This window comes from Dermacentor albipictus, chromosome 1, assembly GCF_038994185.2.
Source record: "Dermacentor albipictus isolate Rhodes 1998 colony chromosome 1, USDA_Dalb.pri_finalv2, whole genome shotgun sequence".
Classification (NCBI taxonomy): Eukaryota; Metazoa; Arthropoda; class Arachnida; order Ixodida; family Ixodidae; genus Dermacentor; species Dermacentor albipictus.
In genome coordinates this window covers 188164515-188184123 of record NC_091821.1, presented here as the reverse complement: position 1 = coordinate 188184123, position 19609 = coordinate 188164515, and the positions used below count along the sequence as shown (strand labels likewise).

At 44.1% G+C, this 19609-nt stretch overlaps 1 protein-coding gene across 2 annotated transcripts in view; it reads right to left on the bottom strand.

The window, feature by feature from the left end:
* Window positions 1–2061: 2061 nt before the first annotated feature.
* Window positions 2062–19609, bottom strand: part of Galphas (G protein alpha s subunit) — a 199699-nt gene continuing 182151 nt past the window's right edge. For both annotated transcript variants that reach the window (XM_070530669.1, XM_070530670.1), the window contains one exon: window positions 2062–5361. In XM_070530669.1, coding sequence (XP_070386770.1) covers window positions 5215–5361 — 147 coding nt within the window. In that variant the 3' untranslated portion in view covers window positions 2062–5214. The remainder of the gene's footprint in view (window positions 5362–19609) is intronic.

The window sequence follows — 19609 nt, the reverse complement described above, 5'->3', positions numbered from 1 at the left end:
ATCGAGCGCTCTGTAGAAGTGATGGCCTGCTTTGTTGATCGTCGCCGTCGTGCACAAGATCGCTCTCATGGGGTTTAGCCTTAAATCGTGCACTTTAACCAATGCTCCACGTCCACTTTATACTGGGTGAACTTTATATTATACAACAGGCTGAACATGCTAGTCCCTGGATGAGCAGACCAACGTGCAGTAGGCAAGAAATGGGTGCTGCACGAATAGAGTGAGGCCAGTGACAAGAAGGGGGGAGGGGGGAGAGAGGAAAGCCACAGGACCTAGGGATAGAGAGCTGCAGCTGGGACCATCGCATTGACAGACCAAGGCTGAAAGGAAAGAATCTTACAAAGCAGTAGCGCGAAGGGCAATTGGGAAAGAGCCACGAGAAACCACCTCGCTACTGTTCGCAGCAGTTAAGTAGCATCACTGATGTCCGATAGAGATGCTACAATCTTGTAAATGCCTGCTGCAGATGCGAGATGATTGCTACGGAGACTTGTTAGGGTTGACGCAACGCGTTCCCTGCTTGAGGACTAGAGGGAGACGGGGCCACACATAGCGGAAACTTCCAGCTGCTTTTCCTTAGTGTCCTCATTTACTGTGCACCATCTGCATCGCTACCTACATTATTGATAGCTTCGCTAGTCCACAACCTCCCGCCAGTCCATGTTTAATGTGTTCACACACTGTGCACACCCACTTCCCTTTTCTAAGAGCATGTGTGATAGCAGCAGGTAATATAAGCAATTTGACTAATGAATGCTTAGTTGCGCAGTGTACAGAAGCGCTCAGAAATGTGAGCCCTGAACAATGGTGCAATCAACCAGTTAAGCTAATAAAGGACGAAATCAGCTGCTAACATTGGCACTGCGATATCAGACTTGAACGGCTCTGCTACGTGCTTAGACGGTTGGCCCCAAACACGCTTCTGTGAAAAATTCAAATTCCCAACGATCGTCAGCAAGATTTCCCTTTGGCCTGTGCATTTACGCAATATTGCTTTGTGCAAGAACGACGCGGGCACAATTCTCACTTTGCGATTCATCTGTTCCGAGCAACGTACAATGAGATGGCGCCAAGATTTTATGTAAATATTTTCACTGCATGCTGTTAAGTGGCTGTCAGTATGTCAGTTTGTTTCGTTTTGCTCATCTTTGTAAGCTGCTTCACAGACAGCATTGTCATTCTATGACCTTTCGCTTAATCCCTTATAGCGTTCACCAGACATCATAAGCTCGTTTCAAGACCTAAAAATTCTTGTGCATAGCAGCTTTTATCTAGAAATCAGCATAAATGGTGATGTTTGCGCACGCTTTTCGCATGATTATATCATGAACTAGTCGTGCTTTCGACAAGCTGGGACACAGGGTAGTACAATCAAATAAAGATACCTTTTGAGTCTCTGAAAAGCCAAATAAGGACATAAAGCCAGCCTGAATATACAAACAATGGAAGCGAGATGTCTTAGTGACAGTGCCATTTCGGTGTGCTGGGCTACGGGTTGTACTACCCAGCAAAGTGTGTAATTTGCTCCCAGATTGCGCCATGATGAATTGAAACTCCAGCACAACAGACCTAAATACATTTCTGATGTGAGGCTGCATATAACACCCACCACACAAACGAGCTTATCTATGCACTAAGGCCATAGAGGCACCTATGCACATGCAAGGCAGACAAGAATTTATGGGCAACAAATGTGCCTGGAGCAACCAGAGACCTGCCATCAGGTCCAATGAAAATTATTATGAACAAACATCACTTCTGGGCTGTATATGAAAGCTGAAAATGAGACAATAAATGTTCTACAGCATCAATTTCAGATGCAGTGAATCTACAATACAAATGCGCAGGCGTGCAACTTCAGAGACTGTGGGTGCCAAATGTGTGCAAGAGTTAACTTGCTGCATTGTTCACACTTCTCAGCGTTGGCCATACACATGGACTTCCCGAGATCACATGTGGAAGCTAGGCAAGGGCAGAGCCAGGGCCAAACGTCATGGTCTGGCACGCCAGGCATCGTACCAGAAGCATTAGAAGCGCTGCTGCACAGCAGCCACTCAGGTAGACCTTTTGTGTTCAGGTTTATCGTCAAGTAAAAACAGACAAGTGCGCAAAAATTACACAACAAACACAATGTCTTTCTTTCTTAAAATACAAAAGAAAAAAATCCAACAGTTGAGCCTACTTGGGTACGGAAACACCACCTGTTTTTGTGTCTTTTTTTTTTGCATTTTTCCCCTGCATTTTTTTTTCTTCTAAAAGTCACCTGGATCTGTACAAGATACGGAGTGGAGAAAAATGCAGTACAGAAAAGAAACGCAGATGAAAGGAAGATACAGGTTGAGACACACTGCAAATTAACCACACAGCGCCATCCTTTTCAGCGCCTCCCCCGCCCTCCCTTGCACACACACGTTCACATGCGCACATTTGTCCTAGTTAAAAAGAATTTAACATTTTAGAAATTGCACACTATGCCCAGCGAGTCCAGGGACGGACAATGATTTTGCCTATGTCTGGATGCGTGTACTGAGGCAAGGGCACCCTGGAGACGCTGAAGAAAAAAAAGGGGGGGGGGGGAAATGTTTACCCCACACAGGAAGACATGCAACCTTGTGTAGTGCACTAGTTAATGAAACCTGAACGGTAGGAGCCACTTTAGTAGCAATTTCTTGTGTCATCGGTTTGCAGCACACCCCCGTCATTATTAATGAGAGAATGGCAAGCAACACCACCTAAAGGAGGAAAGAAGGGGACTGTTTCTTATCTGGGAATATGCCAGAAATGGTGACAACAAAGCCTTTTTTTTTTCATTTCCTCCAGAAAATACTCGGTGGAAATATGGAGAAAATAAATAAAAAGAAAGAAAAAAGGCCTGGGTGGGTTCCACCTATCAGCTGTGTCCCTAGAAACCCTTTTCTTCCTGAAGCCCACTGCAGGATGCTCTATGGTGCCCTCACTCCACTCACTAAAACTGCGAGCCACCACGTCATTGTTATATATATATACACAGTCGCAGAAATGCACACTGATCACTGGTGTGGAGGGTGAGGAAGAAGCGCAAACAACATGTTAAAAAATTAACAAAGCAATTGATTCTATGGCCAGAGAAGCAAATGGAAGCACTACCATGAGCAAAATGGAAGCAGTTTTTAAAAGGGTGTAGCACAGTGGCCAGCAGTGTAGAATGGCATCTAAAAATGGCCCGCTGGAGTGTTTCACATCTGTGTGGTTGGTTCAACAACTGCAATACAGACTTTTTGTCCATGGATGAAATGAAATCAGGGGGGGGGAGGGAGAGGGGGGAGCCATGAGTTTGGCCACATTGCTCCAACTAAACTCGGATGCTTAAAACGATGCCACAGCATTGTATGTGTACAGGAAAACAATACCTTAAGAAAGTGCTAACAAACCTTCAGATATTTGCTAAGCTCTTCAATACTAAACCTATACACACTAATCTAACATTTTTTCCTCTCCAACAAAACTCAGCGTAGCGCTCTGGTTACAGTGCACCAAAAACACTGAAGACAGATAGCTCCAGGCAAATCAGATTGCAGCAAGAAAAAAAGAAAAAAACTAGGGGGGGGGATACATATATAAATAGAGAGAGAAGGGGGCAATGGGGACGGGCTCCAATGCCTTCAGACAAAACTGTAGTGGGCTCTTGCCATACTTAATTAAGCAAGCATGAAAATCCAGTTGCACAGCGCAGGGAATTTGTCCCTTGAGAGAGGCGCTCTTGGGACCAGGTGCAGACAAGACGCACAATGCCAACAATGCCAACCCACAGCAGCAGGCACAGTATTGCGTCCAGGCAGGTGTGTGCACAGGGCCACCCAGAGTTCCATGCTCGGCAGCTCCATTCTTTGGCTGCCCCTCGTAGCAGTATGGTGAGGCCACTCTGCCAATAACTTGATGCTTGATGCTTGCTTAGGTGTAACGGCCAGGGACATAATACTTGAGAGTTGTCACAAATCGCCATATTTCAGCCAAACAGAGGCAGCCTACACACCTGACATTCATAGCTTAGGCAAGGCTTCCTTCCATGTGAAAGGAGAAGGTGGCAAGAACAAATGTGTACACACACCACCAAGAACAGAAAGAAAAAAAAATAGTATGGGCTAAAGCAATTGTCAATAACAAAATGAGGCCTTTCAAACAATAAAAAGCAAGGCACTGTAATGCTTGTGAGCAAAAGCTGCCAAATGCCCAAACTGAAATGTGGTGAGAAGTCAGAGAAACATCTGTCCAGAGAGAACACATAAACCACTAGCAATGGTGCAATTGCAAACGACAATGTACAGTAATGCCCACATGGGGAGGATTCACTCCTGGGAGCTCTTCAGTTTGTGTTTGGCCACTCTAATTATGTGCTCCTTCCTTTGCCCTCCATCAGGCCAACTGCACAGTTCTTGCTTCTAACCACCACTGACAAGTCTAAAACAACTCAATAATTTAAAAATAGCACTAAAAATCACGAAAACACACAACCATTATGCTGAAGATGCCTACTTACAACAAAAAAACACACAAAAACATAACAGACAGAAAGTTTGCCCCTTCTATTCTATCCTCAAACATTACAATGCCCAACCAAATTTTTTCAAGAACTCAAAGCAAGTCTTAGGAAAAAAAAGCAGCAGCTAAAAACAGTTTGGCAGCAAACAGTATTTCACCACAGAGTGCAACCAAGAGCGAGTCCCAGCACAAGAGGGAACACCACCAGACTGTTAGTGGGTAAGCAATTGGGCCAAGAAAACACATCCCTCAAGGAGTCTCCATGCACAGCCCCTGCTCCCAGCAGGGCTGGCGATATGCCAAACACAGGCAGTGATTAAGACACTCCACAGAACCCGGGGGAGAGGGAGTAAACGCTTTCCAGCTGGCGCCAAGACTAACGCAGTGTGTGTGGCAGTGCACGCCAGACACGCCCAAGTGCCAAACTAGGAAGAGGAAAGTGTGGGGGGCGGGGTGTTGAGGAGCGCAGCAGCGTCCGGCTGAGGTTGTGAGGCCGTAACAAAACACAACAGCGCACAAAAACAAAGAGAAGGTAACGGCTGCACCAGAACTTTCTTTAAGCACTTTCACTCACTCACACAGTCACTTACATGCACGCAACACAGTAAAATGGAGGGCCGGGCTTTGACTGTTCTGTACGAGGAGGAGAGAAAGAAAAGACTAGAGGAGAAAAACAGAAGGGGGGCCAAGCGCACATCACAAGAGCTCGTACTGGCGAAGGTGCATCCTTTGGATGATGTCTCGGCAGTCGTTGAATACGCGGCGGATATTTTCCGTGTCCACGGCACAGGTGAAGTGTGGGTAGCAGTAGTGCTTGCCATCTCCACTGGCTGTGCTAATGCGCTGCAAAAAGAACAGCTTGCACTGTGTTACCTGTTACTACCACTGCCAAGAGCAATGGCAAAGTGGGCAACAATAAAATACTGGCTAAAATAAATCAACACTGTGGCAAACAACTCACAAAACTGGCTTGAACACACTAAATAGAACAAACTTGCCCCAAATGATCTCTACATTTTTTTTGGTCACAAACTATTGTATTCTAAAGAGTTCCTTATACTGTGCAAAGTAGAATCCTCAAAAGGCTACAGGGCCTGATGCAGAAAAACCAAAGTAATAGACTGATCTCATTGCAAGTTGTGCTATGCTACAGAAGCCGCTGTGCACGCTGGTAGTTGTAGTATTAGCTCCGGCTGCGTTGACGCACCGTGAGTGTATGGAAACGCGAATGCACCGAGCCTTTTTTCAAAGTTTTTTCATTAGTTCATTGTGATAGTATAGTAAAAGAATATACTGTTACCTACCTGCGTGCTACAATTAAATGCTAAGAAAAAAAACTAAGAGAAGAACTAAGAGTAATCCTTAGCTTGTGATAAACTATGATTTTCCTATTCATGTAAAACCCAGAAATGCTATGTGGCAACTAGACCGATTCGAACAAAATTTGTTGCATTTGACAGAAAAAGGTAAATTCTAGTAATTATAACAAACTGGATATGATTTAGGGCACTGCTGAAATGTAAACCCAAGCACCACTGCTATTATACACAAATTGTTGTAATGTGGGAATGTCAAGCTTGAAAATTATTTCACAGCGCCCTTTGGAGAGTAACGATATATGCCCTTGCATGTTTTCTACCACAAACAGAAAAAGGATGCATGACAGCACTTCCCATTGCTGATGCATGTTAACAAATGCAAGCTTTCAAAAAGAAAAACCCTGCCATCTACATCAAAAGATAACCTTTTGACACCTCTAGCCCCTTAACCTGAGCAAAAGCTTAATTGCTGAATATGCACTGTTATGAGCTGTCCACCACTGCTTCCACAAAGCTTAAGTTGGCAAAAAGGTGAAGAGGATAAACATTGCACTGAGCGAAATTTTCCGCCGTGTTCAAATATCTCCTGAGAACTGCAAGCAACATGGTGTCAAGGAAATTTGCAGGAAGCACGCACATGTGCAATAGGCATGGTGAGATTGGCGCATTGTAACTTTGTACATGAGACAAAATAAATAAAGAAAAAATGCACACAGTGAGAGGTACACGCTTTCACATTTTGCTTGACCAGCGACAAGGGAGGCTGCAAATCATTACAACAATGACTTTCATGCACGAAGCAGAAACCTTATTTTCAGTGTGTTCTTGTCGCAGTTACCTCAGTTGTGCTTTTTGACAGTGTCATTTAGGGGCACAACTGTGGCACGCTGATGCTGCAGGTGAGTCAGGTGTGAGCAAGAAAAGGCAGGTACCCATTATTTGGCCGCTACATCTTTTTCGCCTTTTTTCTCCATCTGGTATACGAGTGCTTCAGAACATGTGGTGGAGCATAATACACCAGCACAGCACACACTTTGTGAACATCAGGTAGAAGAGAAGGCCATATGTAGTCGTTTTGATATACTTGTGTGTCGGCTGACTGAATTGTGCAGTTCTTATGTCATTCCTTCACATAGAATGCAAATACAAACATTATAATACCCATCATGTTGGTTCAATATCAACTGCATTCTGCTGCTGAGCATGCAATCACAGCTGTAACTATTGGAACTGCTGCAACTCTACTCATTAAAGCGCTGCAGCAGAGTGATACAGATTATAAAAACATGCACATCAAGATAGTGAACCAACACACCTGGGTGCCTGAGACATGACACCCTTCAAAAGAATGTGACAAGCACTTGCGTAAAATCAACTTAAACCATCATGGCGTAATCATCAAAACAGAACCTCTTGAGATTTCCGTACTAGAACAAGACCCCCACACTGCCATCATAACCGAGACATGGCTGAGGACTGATATATATAGTGACGAGGATGTTTTCCCACACTGCTATCAAGTTTACTGTAAGGATTGGCCTTCCAGGGGAGGTGGCGTGGCAGTCCTTATTAAAGACCACATACATGCTGCTCTCTTGGAAGACATTCCAGGCCTCGAATGTTTATGCATAAAACTCTAGTGCTGGGGCCATAACCTTTTACTGTATGCCATATTTACATACCTCCTGATGCCGATTCTGAGTATCTAGTCAAGCTGGAAAAAGCACATGTCTTAATTCCAGAGAAACAAACTGATACTAATAGAGGACTTTAAGTTGCAGGCATTAATTGGGAGCACTTTAAATCACTTCCCCACAACAGCAATCATATAAACAGTATAGTTAACATAATGTTAGCTCATGACCTAATCCAAATAGTTCAGGAACCAACACGCATGCAAGCAAATTCCAAATCTATATTGGATTTGCTATTTTTACCTAGACTATTACTTGGATACAGTGGCATAGCCAGAAATTTCGGTCGGGGGGGAGGGGGATCATGTTGCGGCTCGGCCTCCTCATAAAATTTGTCGAAGGATCAAATACATGAATAATAACTGCATTGCAATTGCCAAAGATGCTGCAAACGAATTCTTGAACGCTATGCGCCATCAAGACAAGCAAGACATGTATTTTTTCGTAAGAGAATATACTCGTTTGTCCGAAAAATTGTACCCTAAATAACTGATATCAATGCTTCTATGTTTTCTGTCTGTTTTAATATGCAACGAAAATATCACGCGATCGAACATTAGAACTATATCAGTTTGAAACCAGCAAAGTAGTGCACGCCACTGATATACCAAATTTAAAGGCCATGAAATTAACAAGTTGAGGTCAAATATTCTAATGAAACTTTGTTAACCTCCCTGCCTTTCCCTCATTTGCATCTCTCTCTCTCTCTGTCATTCAAGAACCTTGTTTACATTTTGTACATAGCAACGACCAGGGGAAAATCTCAATGACGCTGTCCTTTGTTAGAATGTATTGCGCAGGAGCAGCTGTCATCGGTCGTGTATTGCGAGTAATTGCACCGAAATTATAGTCGCAACAGAGAGCACATATAAAAAGAAGGAGTTCTGCAAAATATGCGAGGACGAGTCAAATGAAAGTGAGCCAATACAAATATATGAATAACGGCATACTTTATTTAAAAGTAGTATCCATGAGCATTTAGACATTTGTCCCACATGACTAACAAGTCGCGTAAAACTCCTTGGGTTGCTGCTTCAAAAAGGCTGTAACTGTCTCTTTCACATTATCATTCAACATGAATCTGGTTCTCTTAGCTGTTTTTTTCAATGCTCCAAAATGAGGAAGTCCTAAAGCGACAAGTCTGGACTGTATGGCGGATGTTGCAGCATTTCCCACTTGAAATTTGCCAGTTTTGTGTTAACCACATCAAAGACGTAGGGACGGGCATTGTCGTGGAGAAAGATGACCCCATTCCTCAACTTTACACATTGTTCTTGATTGCGACACGCAGCCGATTTGGCATTTCACAATATCGAAAACGATTGATAGTCTATCCAGGTTTAGCGAACTTGTTCATTAATGGCCCCTGATCAAAAAAAAAAAAAAAGCCAACACCTTTCCAGCGGAAATGATGGCCCTTGCTTTCTTTGAGGGTGGTGAATTCGAATGTTTCCACTAAGCTTTGTCGTTGTGTTTCAGGCTCGTATTAGTGGCACCATGATTCGTCCTCGCTCACAATTGCAGACAAGAAGTCGTCACCCTCATTGTGATACCAGATAAGATGAGTCAAGGCAGCGTCGACCCTCTCCGTCTTCTGGCGGTAGTTTAAAATCTTGGGCATCCATTGTGCACACAAGAGCCTATAACCGAGGTGTTCATGAATTATGGTGTGACCCGAACGGTGACTGATGCTCACACGCCCTGCCAATTCATCGACATTTATCCTCCCTAAGCAGCCTTTGCAATTGTGTTGGGGTGATTTCATGCGGGCTTTGACCCGGTCTTGGATCATCTTTGCAACGTTCATGTCCTTTCAACCGTTTTCTCCAACGCTTCACAGTGACCAATGAAATGCAATGTTCAACATACACGGCAGCCATATAGCGACAAATTTTTTGGGGACAAACCATCTTCAGCTGTCAAAAATCTCACGACACCGCACTGTTAAACTTTTGGAGAGTTCATTATGCCACGAAACTAAGTTCAATCTAGTGTACAAGAGCATTAAAGAACCTTTATCCTCACACCTGCAGGTCACTTTTGTAAATGAGAGATAACTCTGTGCCACACACATGCCTCGCACATAATGAACCGAACCATTATTGTGCGGTGTGGGTTGGCTCACTTTCATTTGACTCGCCCTCGTACAATAGAAATGCGAAGATACAATGGAATACACAAATGCGAAGATACAGCTTAATAAAGGGCAAAAAAGTGTCACTGGGAACAAAGTTCTCTGCACGTATACACAAAACCTTGCAACAAGATATTTAAATGTACGTATAAGCCTTCAATAAATTTACGTATCTAAAAAAAAGTCACTGTATATAATGCGTCAAACAAGGCAAATAAACATCTTGCGCAACAACAGATTCACAGATCACAAAATCTTAAGGCCCGCCCCCTCCCTCCACTCCCCCTGATGTATCGCGCACGACAGGAGGCGGCGCGCTTGCTCCCCGCTTGCTTCCCGCTTTTCTCCCTTGCACACACAAGACTGAGCCACCATCGTCGGCTCACCCATGCTACCCCCACCCCCTTACGCTTTCACTCGCACATACAGCATGCTGCGAGCGGTCACTATGTTATCACCCTTGGACTTTATACGGAGCATGAGGGCGACGGCGATGGCAGGAATGTGCCTGGACTGTCCATATAATTGCTATCGCAATAACATAATAAGAGTATCCAGCAACTAAAGCGTCCATGGCCCATTACTTTTTGCAAAAAAAAGTAACAAAATTGAACTTTCACCATGCGACAATTGGCTGTGCCGCAGCAATGTCTTTTTATTTTGTGGGGCGGGGGCGTGGAAACGAAAAAAAAAAAAAAAACGCAAGGATAGCATGTTGGCCATAATCGATTGCCTACTTTGGGCACCTAATGTGGCTACGGAAAGAACAGCGAAGAAAATATGAGACGCTTGGTCCATAGAGAACCATAGGCATACTGCTCCGCATTCTGCACTGGCGACAAAATTTTCCTGAGAGGTTGCGCTCAAGCAAACACGTTGCAATCCTTCCTGTCCCTGCAGTGACTGCGGCGAGCGACCATGCATTGTTTTTTTTTTTTCCTCGCCTGCTAGCCAGAAAACTCATCAGAAATCACTGCGTGCTTTGTCAACTTGTCTCATAGTGTGTTGATTTGGCTTGTCTCATTGAACGATCTGATGTACAACTTTAGAAAAGTCAATGCACTTTTGGCGCCAAATGTTTAAAACAACATTAAACCCACAAAGTTCGGGAGTTGAAAATCTAAAGCACGACTTTGGAAATGTCAATGCACCTTTCACATCATAAGTGTATGAGAACATTATACCCATGAAGTTTCAGAATTTAAATCCATCCTCTCCGTAGATTCTGCGGCCTTTACGAGATGCCGCGACATGCCCACTCGCCATCAAAACGCCCTTGAAACTGTGCTCGGATGAGCCTCCTTGTGTTACGATATGCGACACCTGGTGGATGGGCGTTGCCATGAAATCCAGCCCGATTTCACAATGTTCGCGCTGAAATGTCTTTTCGAGCATCAAAAGGACATTGTAGACAAAATCCAGCATGATTTCTGGTGCTGGGGGTTGTTTTGGTCGGCGCCGCATGACAGCATGAAAAAATTTCAGGGGGGAGGGGGGGGGTGCTGAAGCCTCATAAGCCTCCCCCCCCCCTCCCTTGGCTACGCCCCTGCTTGTTGTGGAAGGGATTTCTGCCCACTTACTTGCCCACTTACTTGACCACAAAGCAAAGCAACCAAGTTGTCCTGTGGGGTCCTGGAGGAAAGACAGCCAGCAGAGGGCATAGTGGTCTGTAAGGACCGAAAACCTGCGGCTGTACAAATATGGCCCGAACTTGACGACAGCCCAAACTAAGGCTAAGCACTCCTGCTCGGTGATGGAGTCATTTCTCTCACCAGGTGACAGCAGGCGGCTAGCGTAAGCTGTCATGCACTCACTATCATTCTGCTGTTGGGCGAGAACAGCGCGGATATCGTGGCCGCTTGCGTCGGTGTGGACTTCGGTCGGTGCAGGTGGATCAAAGTGGGCAAGTATGGGAGGGGTGGTCAGAAACCCGACGAGAGCGGCGAACGTGTGAGCTTGCTCAGGGCCCCACGAGAACGGTGTGTTCTTCTTAAGAAGATCTGTCAAAGGCTGAGCAACGTCGGTGAAGTTTTTGACGAAATGGCAAAAGTAGGAACAAAGGCCAACAAAGCAGCACACGTCAGAAGCAGAACGTGGCACAGGAAACCTGCCAAAGGGGTGAATTTTTTGCGGATCTGGTTGTACACCGGATGCGTCAATGAGGTGTCCCAACATAGTAATCTGATGGCGCCCAAATTGACATTCTGTGGAGTTCAGTTGGAGGCCGGCTTTTCGGAAAACCACAATAATTGCAGCGAGTGGGGTAAAGTGGCTGCCGAACGTGGGAGAAAAAACAATAACGTCATCAAGATAACGAAGACAGGTGGTCCATTTGTAGCCTCACAGAAGAGAGTCCATCATACGTTCAAATGTCACAGGAGCATTGCATAGGCTAAAGGGCATGACTTGGAACTCCTATAAACCATCAGGTGTGATGAAGGCCATCTTCTCGCAGTCCATTTCATCAACTGGTGTCTGCCAGTAGCCGGATTGAAGATCAATGGGCGAGAAGTATTTAGCTCCGTGCAGGCAGTCTAAGGTGTCATCGATGAGTGGGAGTGGGTAGACGTTTTTTTGGGTGATCATGTTTAAATGGCGATAATCGACGCAAAAATGCAGGTTTTTTTTTTTTTCCACAAGGACGACAGGCAAAGCCCAAGGGCTGGCTGATGGTTCGATGACCCCATTGCGGAGCATTTTGTCCACTTCTGATTGGATGACTAGACATTCAGTATGCAATACACAATAGGGATGCCGACAAATAGGATTGATGTCTCCAGTGTCGATACCGCGGTCAACAACAGATGTTTGTGCTAAAGGCTTGTCGCCGAAATCAAAGATGTCAAGGTACGATTCGAGGAGTAGATGTATGTCCGTGGCCTGTGGAGAGGTGAGCTCAGGTGCAATCATCTTCGCAAAGTCATCCGTTAGGGAACCAGAGCTGTGAGCTGCAATTGGTGCTAAGAAACAGCTCTCGGCATTCAGACTTTCAATGTCTAATTCAGAAGTATTAGAAATGCTGGCCAAGAACATGCCGGCTGGAAGCACTTGAGGACACAGGCTGAAATTCAGAAGCGGTACAACGACACCGTTATTGGCAATTGTCACCAGCATATGCGGAAGAGCAATGTTCCAGTTCAAAAGCACGTCGATGATGGGGCGAAGGACATATTCACTGGCAGGAACCTGTGGCTGTGCAGTCAAAGCGATGTAAACGACTGCATCAGGTGACAGACGCACATCTTGAAGTGAACACAAGTGCAGTAAAGCGGTGTTCGGAGCATCGGCGACTTGAAGCAGTTCCAACTGAAGAACGCCGGTTGCGCAGTTGATGAGAGCGTAATGATGGGATAAAAAGTCCAATTCAAGGATAACGTCACGAAGGCAGTTGTCGATCACAGCCAAGAGAAAAGAAGTCAGGAAGCCGGCTATACTTGGCTATAACGCGCAGTACACATTCCAAGAACAACCAGCACGCCACCGTCAGCCACACGAAGCACTCGGGGGTGAGGACCTTCTTTAAACGTCTACGTAGGCTAGCACTAATCAGAGATACGTGGGCTATAGTGTCGACGAGTGCTTGGACAAGTAAGCCGCCTATTTTAACGTCAATTACACTTCTGTTTGTGGGCGCAGAGAAAGGATTTGCTGCAGTTGTAGGCAATGCAGCACCATCTCCGAGGGCTGCATTTTTTAGTTTTCCGAAAGGGTGCGGCCAAAAGCCACATGGGATGAAAGGCGACGTGGCTGTGGTGAATGAAAATATGGGCGACGGGTTTGCAGTGAACGAGACTGGTGTCCACGCAGCGATAGTGAGCGACTGTACCACGTGTTCCTGGCAGAGCTAGACTCAGCGGTAGATGAAACATTGCGGGTATTTTCATTAGAACGGCTCAGGTTGGTCGGCTTGGGAGGTGCTGAAGGCCACGAGTTGCGACAGTATCTGGCGACATGACTAATGCGGTGACAATACTGATAAGACAGTCTTTGCTACTCTCGTGAAAAAGCTCCACTCTCTTTTATGTACAGGCTAGGTTCGTCACCACTGCAGGAAGAGACTTGATACAAGTACTTAGGTGTTACACTTACTAATACTTTATGCTGGAATTTACATATAGATAACTTTTGCTCTTCTGCATTACATGAACAATACATCTTTAAGGCATAAGCTTAAGATTTCACCCTTGAGTGTAAAATTACTTGCTTACAACAACTGGACCGAAACTTGAATAAGCGTGCGATGCTTGGGACCCGTTTACTAAACACAATATTAACCGTTGTGAAAAGGTACAGAGGAAAGCTGCAAGGTTCATTTACTCAAAATTTTCTCCGAATGACTCACCCTCTGAAATAATGCAGGCTAATGGCATTTAGTGTCTTGAGCAAAGAAGGAAAACCTTACGTTTGAAATTTCTTTTCTTGCTTTGGAATCGGGCTCTAACAATTAACCCATCACCCTATCTATCAACAACAAGGCATACATGCCACCATCACCCTAATTTGCTGACACTGTATTTTGCATGAACAGATTTATTCAAATTTTCATTTTTTTCCTCATACTGTAACCGATTGGAATGATTCTTTATCAGCTGTGACTGCATGCTCAGCAGCAGAACATGATTGATATTCAACCAACATGGTGGGTATTATAATGTTTGCCTTTATAGTCTAGGCAAAGGAATAACAAAGGCACACTATTTTTTCTTTTAAAAATTGGTTTGTCAAAGGAATGACATAGGAATTGCACATTAAAACAATCACTAAACAAACTACATGTCTACCCCTTCAAATCAACTGCCAAAAATCCTATCGCGCTCCACTGCAACTGATGTGGAACATGGCAATGAGAAATTTTCCGCTCTTAGTGACAAGCCCCAAATAATGCAAATATATATTAGAAGCAACTAGCCAAGTCTCAATGCAAGGCCTCTGGAATAAAGCTGAAGAATGCATTCTTTATTTCCTGCAAGCTCCCTTAGAGCGCGCATGTGTGTGTGTGTGTGTGTGTTTGTGCGCGTGCGTGCGCATGCGCGGAGACACTCCCTCCACAACATCGTGCGAAGTGTCCAAGTGCTTTGGCATTTGGATCTACTGAACTTGAAATTTTATATACTAGACATGCAGTCAAAAAATATAATTTCTGAAACATCCTTTTTTTCTATATTACACCACATGTTGCCCTGGTTTATGAAAATTTTGTGAAATTTATTCTGTAAATAATGCTGTGAAAGGACACCGCACTCTAGTTTCACTTAGAATGACCTGCACCATAAACAATTAAAAATGTGCACGAAGCTCTTCATTTTAGTCAAACAAACTGGCCCTATTCTCATGTTAATTGAGATGAGCTCATATGTCGCATTAACCAAGGTGGAAAACGTTGAAATCAAAACAGTAAATGCTTGGTACATGTGGAAAATCGCGAACCTTGTGAAAAATTGAGCTCAATAACAGGGAATAAACATCTGAAAGTGAAGAAAAACCTTAATATAATGGAGTTGAAGGAGGATCCGAAAGCACTTAAATGCAACCATTAATTCACTGTAAACATTACACACACTCACTGCCAACACTGCCTGCTGGGGAACAACGCAGCCCACAGTGGACAAAGAAAGAAATAAAAATATACCTTGCATCAATTTATTCTTCCAACAAAAACCGACAGCCTGACTTATCAGCGCTTCACAAATGTGTTGAATTGCTACAAGCCTGATTTCTTAAGATCCTTGTTGCTATGTATGAAAAAATGCTTCTAGACAACAATAAAACCAATTTGTTTTTTCCAGCATCTAGCAATGAGAGTTAAATCAAAGGTCTATACTTCTCCACCAGTGGCGTAGCCAGAAATTTTGTTCGGAGGGGGCTACGCCACTGGCCCCACATATATATATATATATATATATATATATATATATATATATATATATATATATATATATATATATATGGGGCCAGTGGCGTAGCCAGAAATTTTGTTCGGGGAAGCTTTAGTTCGGGTGCTCCTATTTCAATACATGCAGAAGGGGAATTCGTTTTTCCCTACAACCACATCACCAAATTAGAGGAGGTTTGTTGCATTTAAAAGAAAAAGTTTAATTCGAGTGACTACTGGTTTCGAGTTTTTCATTTACGTGGTCAATTATTTATTAAAAATTGGCCAAATCGAAAATTTCCAGAAAATGATACTATCAAGTTTAAAACTCCGTGACTCAACAATGAAAAACGATATCACAATTCTGTGAATTGCATCTAACAGTACATCTACAGCGGACAAAATGGATATGTTAACATGAATCTCAAAAAAATTTAGTATTGTGGAAATACGACTTGTGCAGAACCCTTGTACACAACGTAACCAATTCACGTAAGATACAAATTGACATAGCAAACTTGTCCGCTTTGACTGTTATAATAGATGCCGTTTACAGAACCACAATGTCTGTTCGTCATGCACAGCTATTAGTTCGTTTAGATTTATTAGATTTTTTCAAACTTTCGAATTTTTCAAAATATTTTAAATAAACTTCAGGCCCTAAATCAAAGTTGTGTTTCCAACGGAACTAGGATTTAACTTTCTCTCTCAAATGCAACAAATTTCAATAATAGCGATTAGCAGGATTATTTAAGAAAAGCGTTTCTGCATTTTACAAGTATTTGAATAGGCCCCGTCGGATTGGGCCCGAGCTAAAGCTTCCTCTTAAACAATTTGTCAAGGGATTAAATCCATGAATAATAACTGCATTGTCATTGCCAAAGATGCTGCAAACGAATTCTTGAATGCTACGCACAGTCAAAACAATAAAATATGTATTTTTTCATAAAAGAATATACTCGTACGTGCCAAAAATTTTGCCGAAAATAACTGATATCAATGCTTCCATATTTTTGTCTATTTAAGTAAAGAAAATATCACACGAACTTTAGAACTATATCAGTTCGAAACCAGGAAAGCAGTGCATGCCACTGATATGAAAAACTAAAAGGCAATGAACTGAACAAGTTGAGGACAAATATGTTAATGAAACTTGGTCATTCAAGAACCATGCTTACATTCTTGTATATATGCAATGGCCAGTGAAAAATCTCAATGACGCTGTAATTTGTTTTAATGTATTACGCAGAATCAGCTGTCACCGGTCGTGTATCGTGAGTAATTGCACCGAAATCATAGTCGCAACAGAGGGCATGTATAAAAAGCAGGAATTCTGCAAGATATACGAGGGCAAGTCAAATGAATGTGAGCCAACAACGGGGTACTTTATTTAAAAGTAGTCTTCATGAGAATTTAGACATTTGTCCCATTGACTAATGAGTCGCGTGATTCCCGTCTTATAAAACTCCTTGGGTTGCTGTTTCAAAAAGTCTGTATCTGGTTCCCTTGAGCTGTTTTTTCGGTTGCCCCAAAATGTAGAAGTCGCAAGGTGACAGGTCTGAGCTGTATGGCGGATGCTGCAGCGTTTCCCACTTGAACTTTGCCAGTTTTGTACTGACCACATAAGCGACGTGGGGACAGGCATTGTTGTGGAACAAGATGACCCCATTCGTCAATTTTCCACGTTGTTCATTCTTGATTGCGACACACTGCCGTTCTGACGTTTCACAATATCGGAAACAATTAATAGCCTCTCAAGATTTAGCAAATTTTATCAGTAATGGACCCTGATGACCGAAAGAAAAGTCAACAACACCTTTCCAGCGCAAATGATGACCTTTGCGTTCTTTGGGCGTGGTAAATTCGAATGTTTCCACTGTAAGCTTTGCCGTCGTGTTTCAGGCTCGTAGTAGTGGCACCAAGGTTCGTCCCCGATCACAATTGCAAACAAGAAGTCCTCATCCTCATTGTGATACCCGATCAGATGAGTCAAGGCAGCGCGAAACTTCTCCGTCTTCTCGCGATGGATCAAAATCTTGGGGATCCAATGCGCACCAAAGAGCCGATAACCGTGAAGCTCATGAATTATGGCGTGAAGCGAACCGTGACTGATGTTCAGACGGTCTGCCAGTTCATCGATGCTTATCCTCCGTTCTTGTTTCATCAGCTCATGAACCTTTGAAATTGTGTGGGGGGTGATTCCACGATGGCTTTGGCCTCGTGTTGGATCGTCTTTGCAACTTTCACGTCCTTTTTGAACTGTTTGCTCGAACGCTTCACAGTGGCCAACGAAATGCAATGTTCAACATACACGGCAGCCATACCGCGATTAATTTATGTTTTGGAAACACCTTTAGCTGTCAAAAACTCCGTGACACCGAGCTGTTCAACTTTTGAAGTGTCCATTATGTGACGCAACCATATTCAACCCAGTGTATGAGAGCATTGAAGAACATTTATCTTCACACCTGCGTGTCACTTTTGTAAATTAGACATGCCGTTCTCCTACGCGCATGCCTCGCAGATAATGAACCGAACCATTATTGCGCGGTTAGGGTAGGCGCACTTTCATTTGACTCGCCCTCGTACATTAGAAATGCAAAGATACAATGGGATATACAAATGCGAAAATACGGCTTGATAAAGGACAAAAAAGTGTCACCGGAAACAAAGCTCACTGCACATATACACAAAACCTCGCAACAAGATATTTAAGTATACGTATAAGTCTCCAATGAGTCTATGTATGTAAGAAAAAGTAACTGTATGTAATGCGTCAAACAAGGCAAATAAACATGTTGCACAATCATATATTCACAGAATCCCAGATTCCGCCCCCATTCCATCCACTCCCCCTGATGTATTGCGCGCGACGGAAGGCGGCGCGCTTGCTCCCCGCTTTTCTCCTTTGTGCACACAAGACTGAGCCACCATCGTTGGCTCACCCATTCCACCTCCCCTCCTACGCTTTCACTTGCACATACAGCATGCAGCGCGTGGTCATGATTTTATCACCCTTGGACTTTATACGAAACATGAGGGCGACGGCGACGGCAGGAATGCGCCTGGAGTGTCCTTATAATTGCTTTTGCAATAATATAATAAACTTATCTGGCAACTGAAGCGTCCCGTTGCCCATTACTTTCTGCAAAAGAAGTATCAAAATTGAACTTTCACCATGCGACAATTCGCTGCGCCGCAACAATGTATTTTTTTCTGTCGGGCGGAGGCACCGAAATGAAGAAAAAAAAACGCATAGGAAAGTATGTTGGCCAGAATCGAATGCCTACATCGGGCACCTAATGGGGCTACGAAATTAATACCAAAGAAAACATGAGATGAGTGGCCCACTGAGAACCATACTCATACTACTCAGTATCCTACACCGGCGAAACAAGACTTTCCGGAAAGGTTCTGCTCAAGGAACGCGGTGCAATCCTTCGAGTCTCCACAGTGATGGCGGCGAGTGACCATTGTTTTAACGCGACAGCGTTAAGGAGCTCGTGTCGCAGAAAAGCCGGTGTCGTCGGCGTCGTCGGCGTTGGCCGTGAGCGATAAATCCCAGCAGGCACTTCATGAATAAAAAACAACTTGCAAGATGGGCTGGGTGGGAATCGAACCAGGTTCTTCGGAGTGTGAGACAGAGACGTTACCACTGAGCCACGAGTTCGATGCTTCAAAGCGGTACAAAAGCGCCTCTAGTGAACGCGGTGTTGCCTTAGAAACGAGCTGTTTCTAAGGCTCAGGCGTACGTCGCTTGCTCAGGTGCACATTTCATTGTCGCGCCGAATGCTACGTTGCTGGTGGTGGTGGTGGTGATAAACGTTATTGAAAGGGGGAAGGGTAAAGAGGGACGTGGCTGAGCGTTAGGGCTCAAGTAAGGCCCTGGGCCTGCTTGGCCTTTTCCGCCCAGTCCACCAGTTCCAATTGTCGGTCGACGTCCCCGGAACTGAGCCAGGCTGTCCAGTCAGTCTCGCTGCTGACGGGGGGATGAGAGAACGGGAGCGAGGTGCATTCCCACATTATGTGTGTGAGTGTTCCTGTTTCTGAACAGAGTCTACATTTGTCGCTT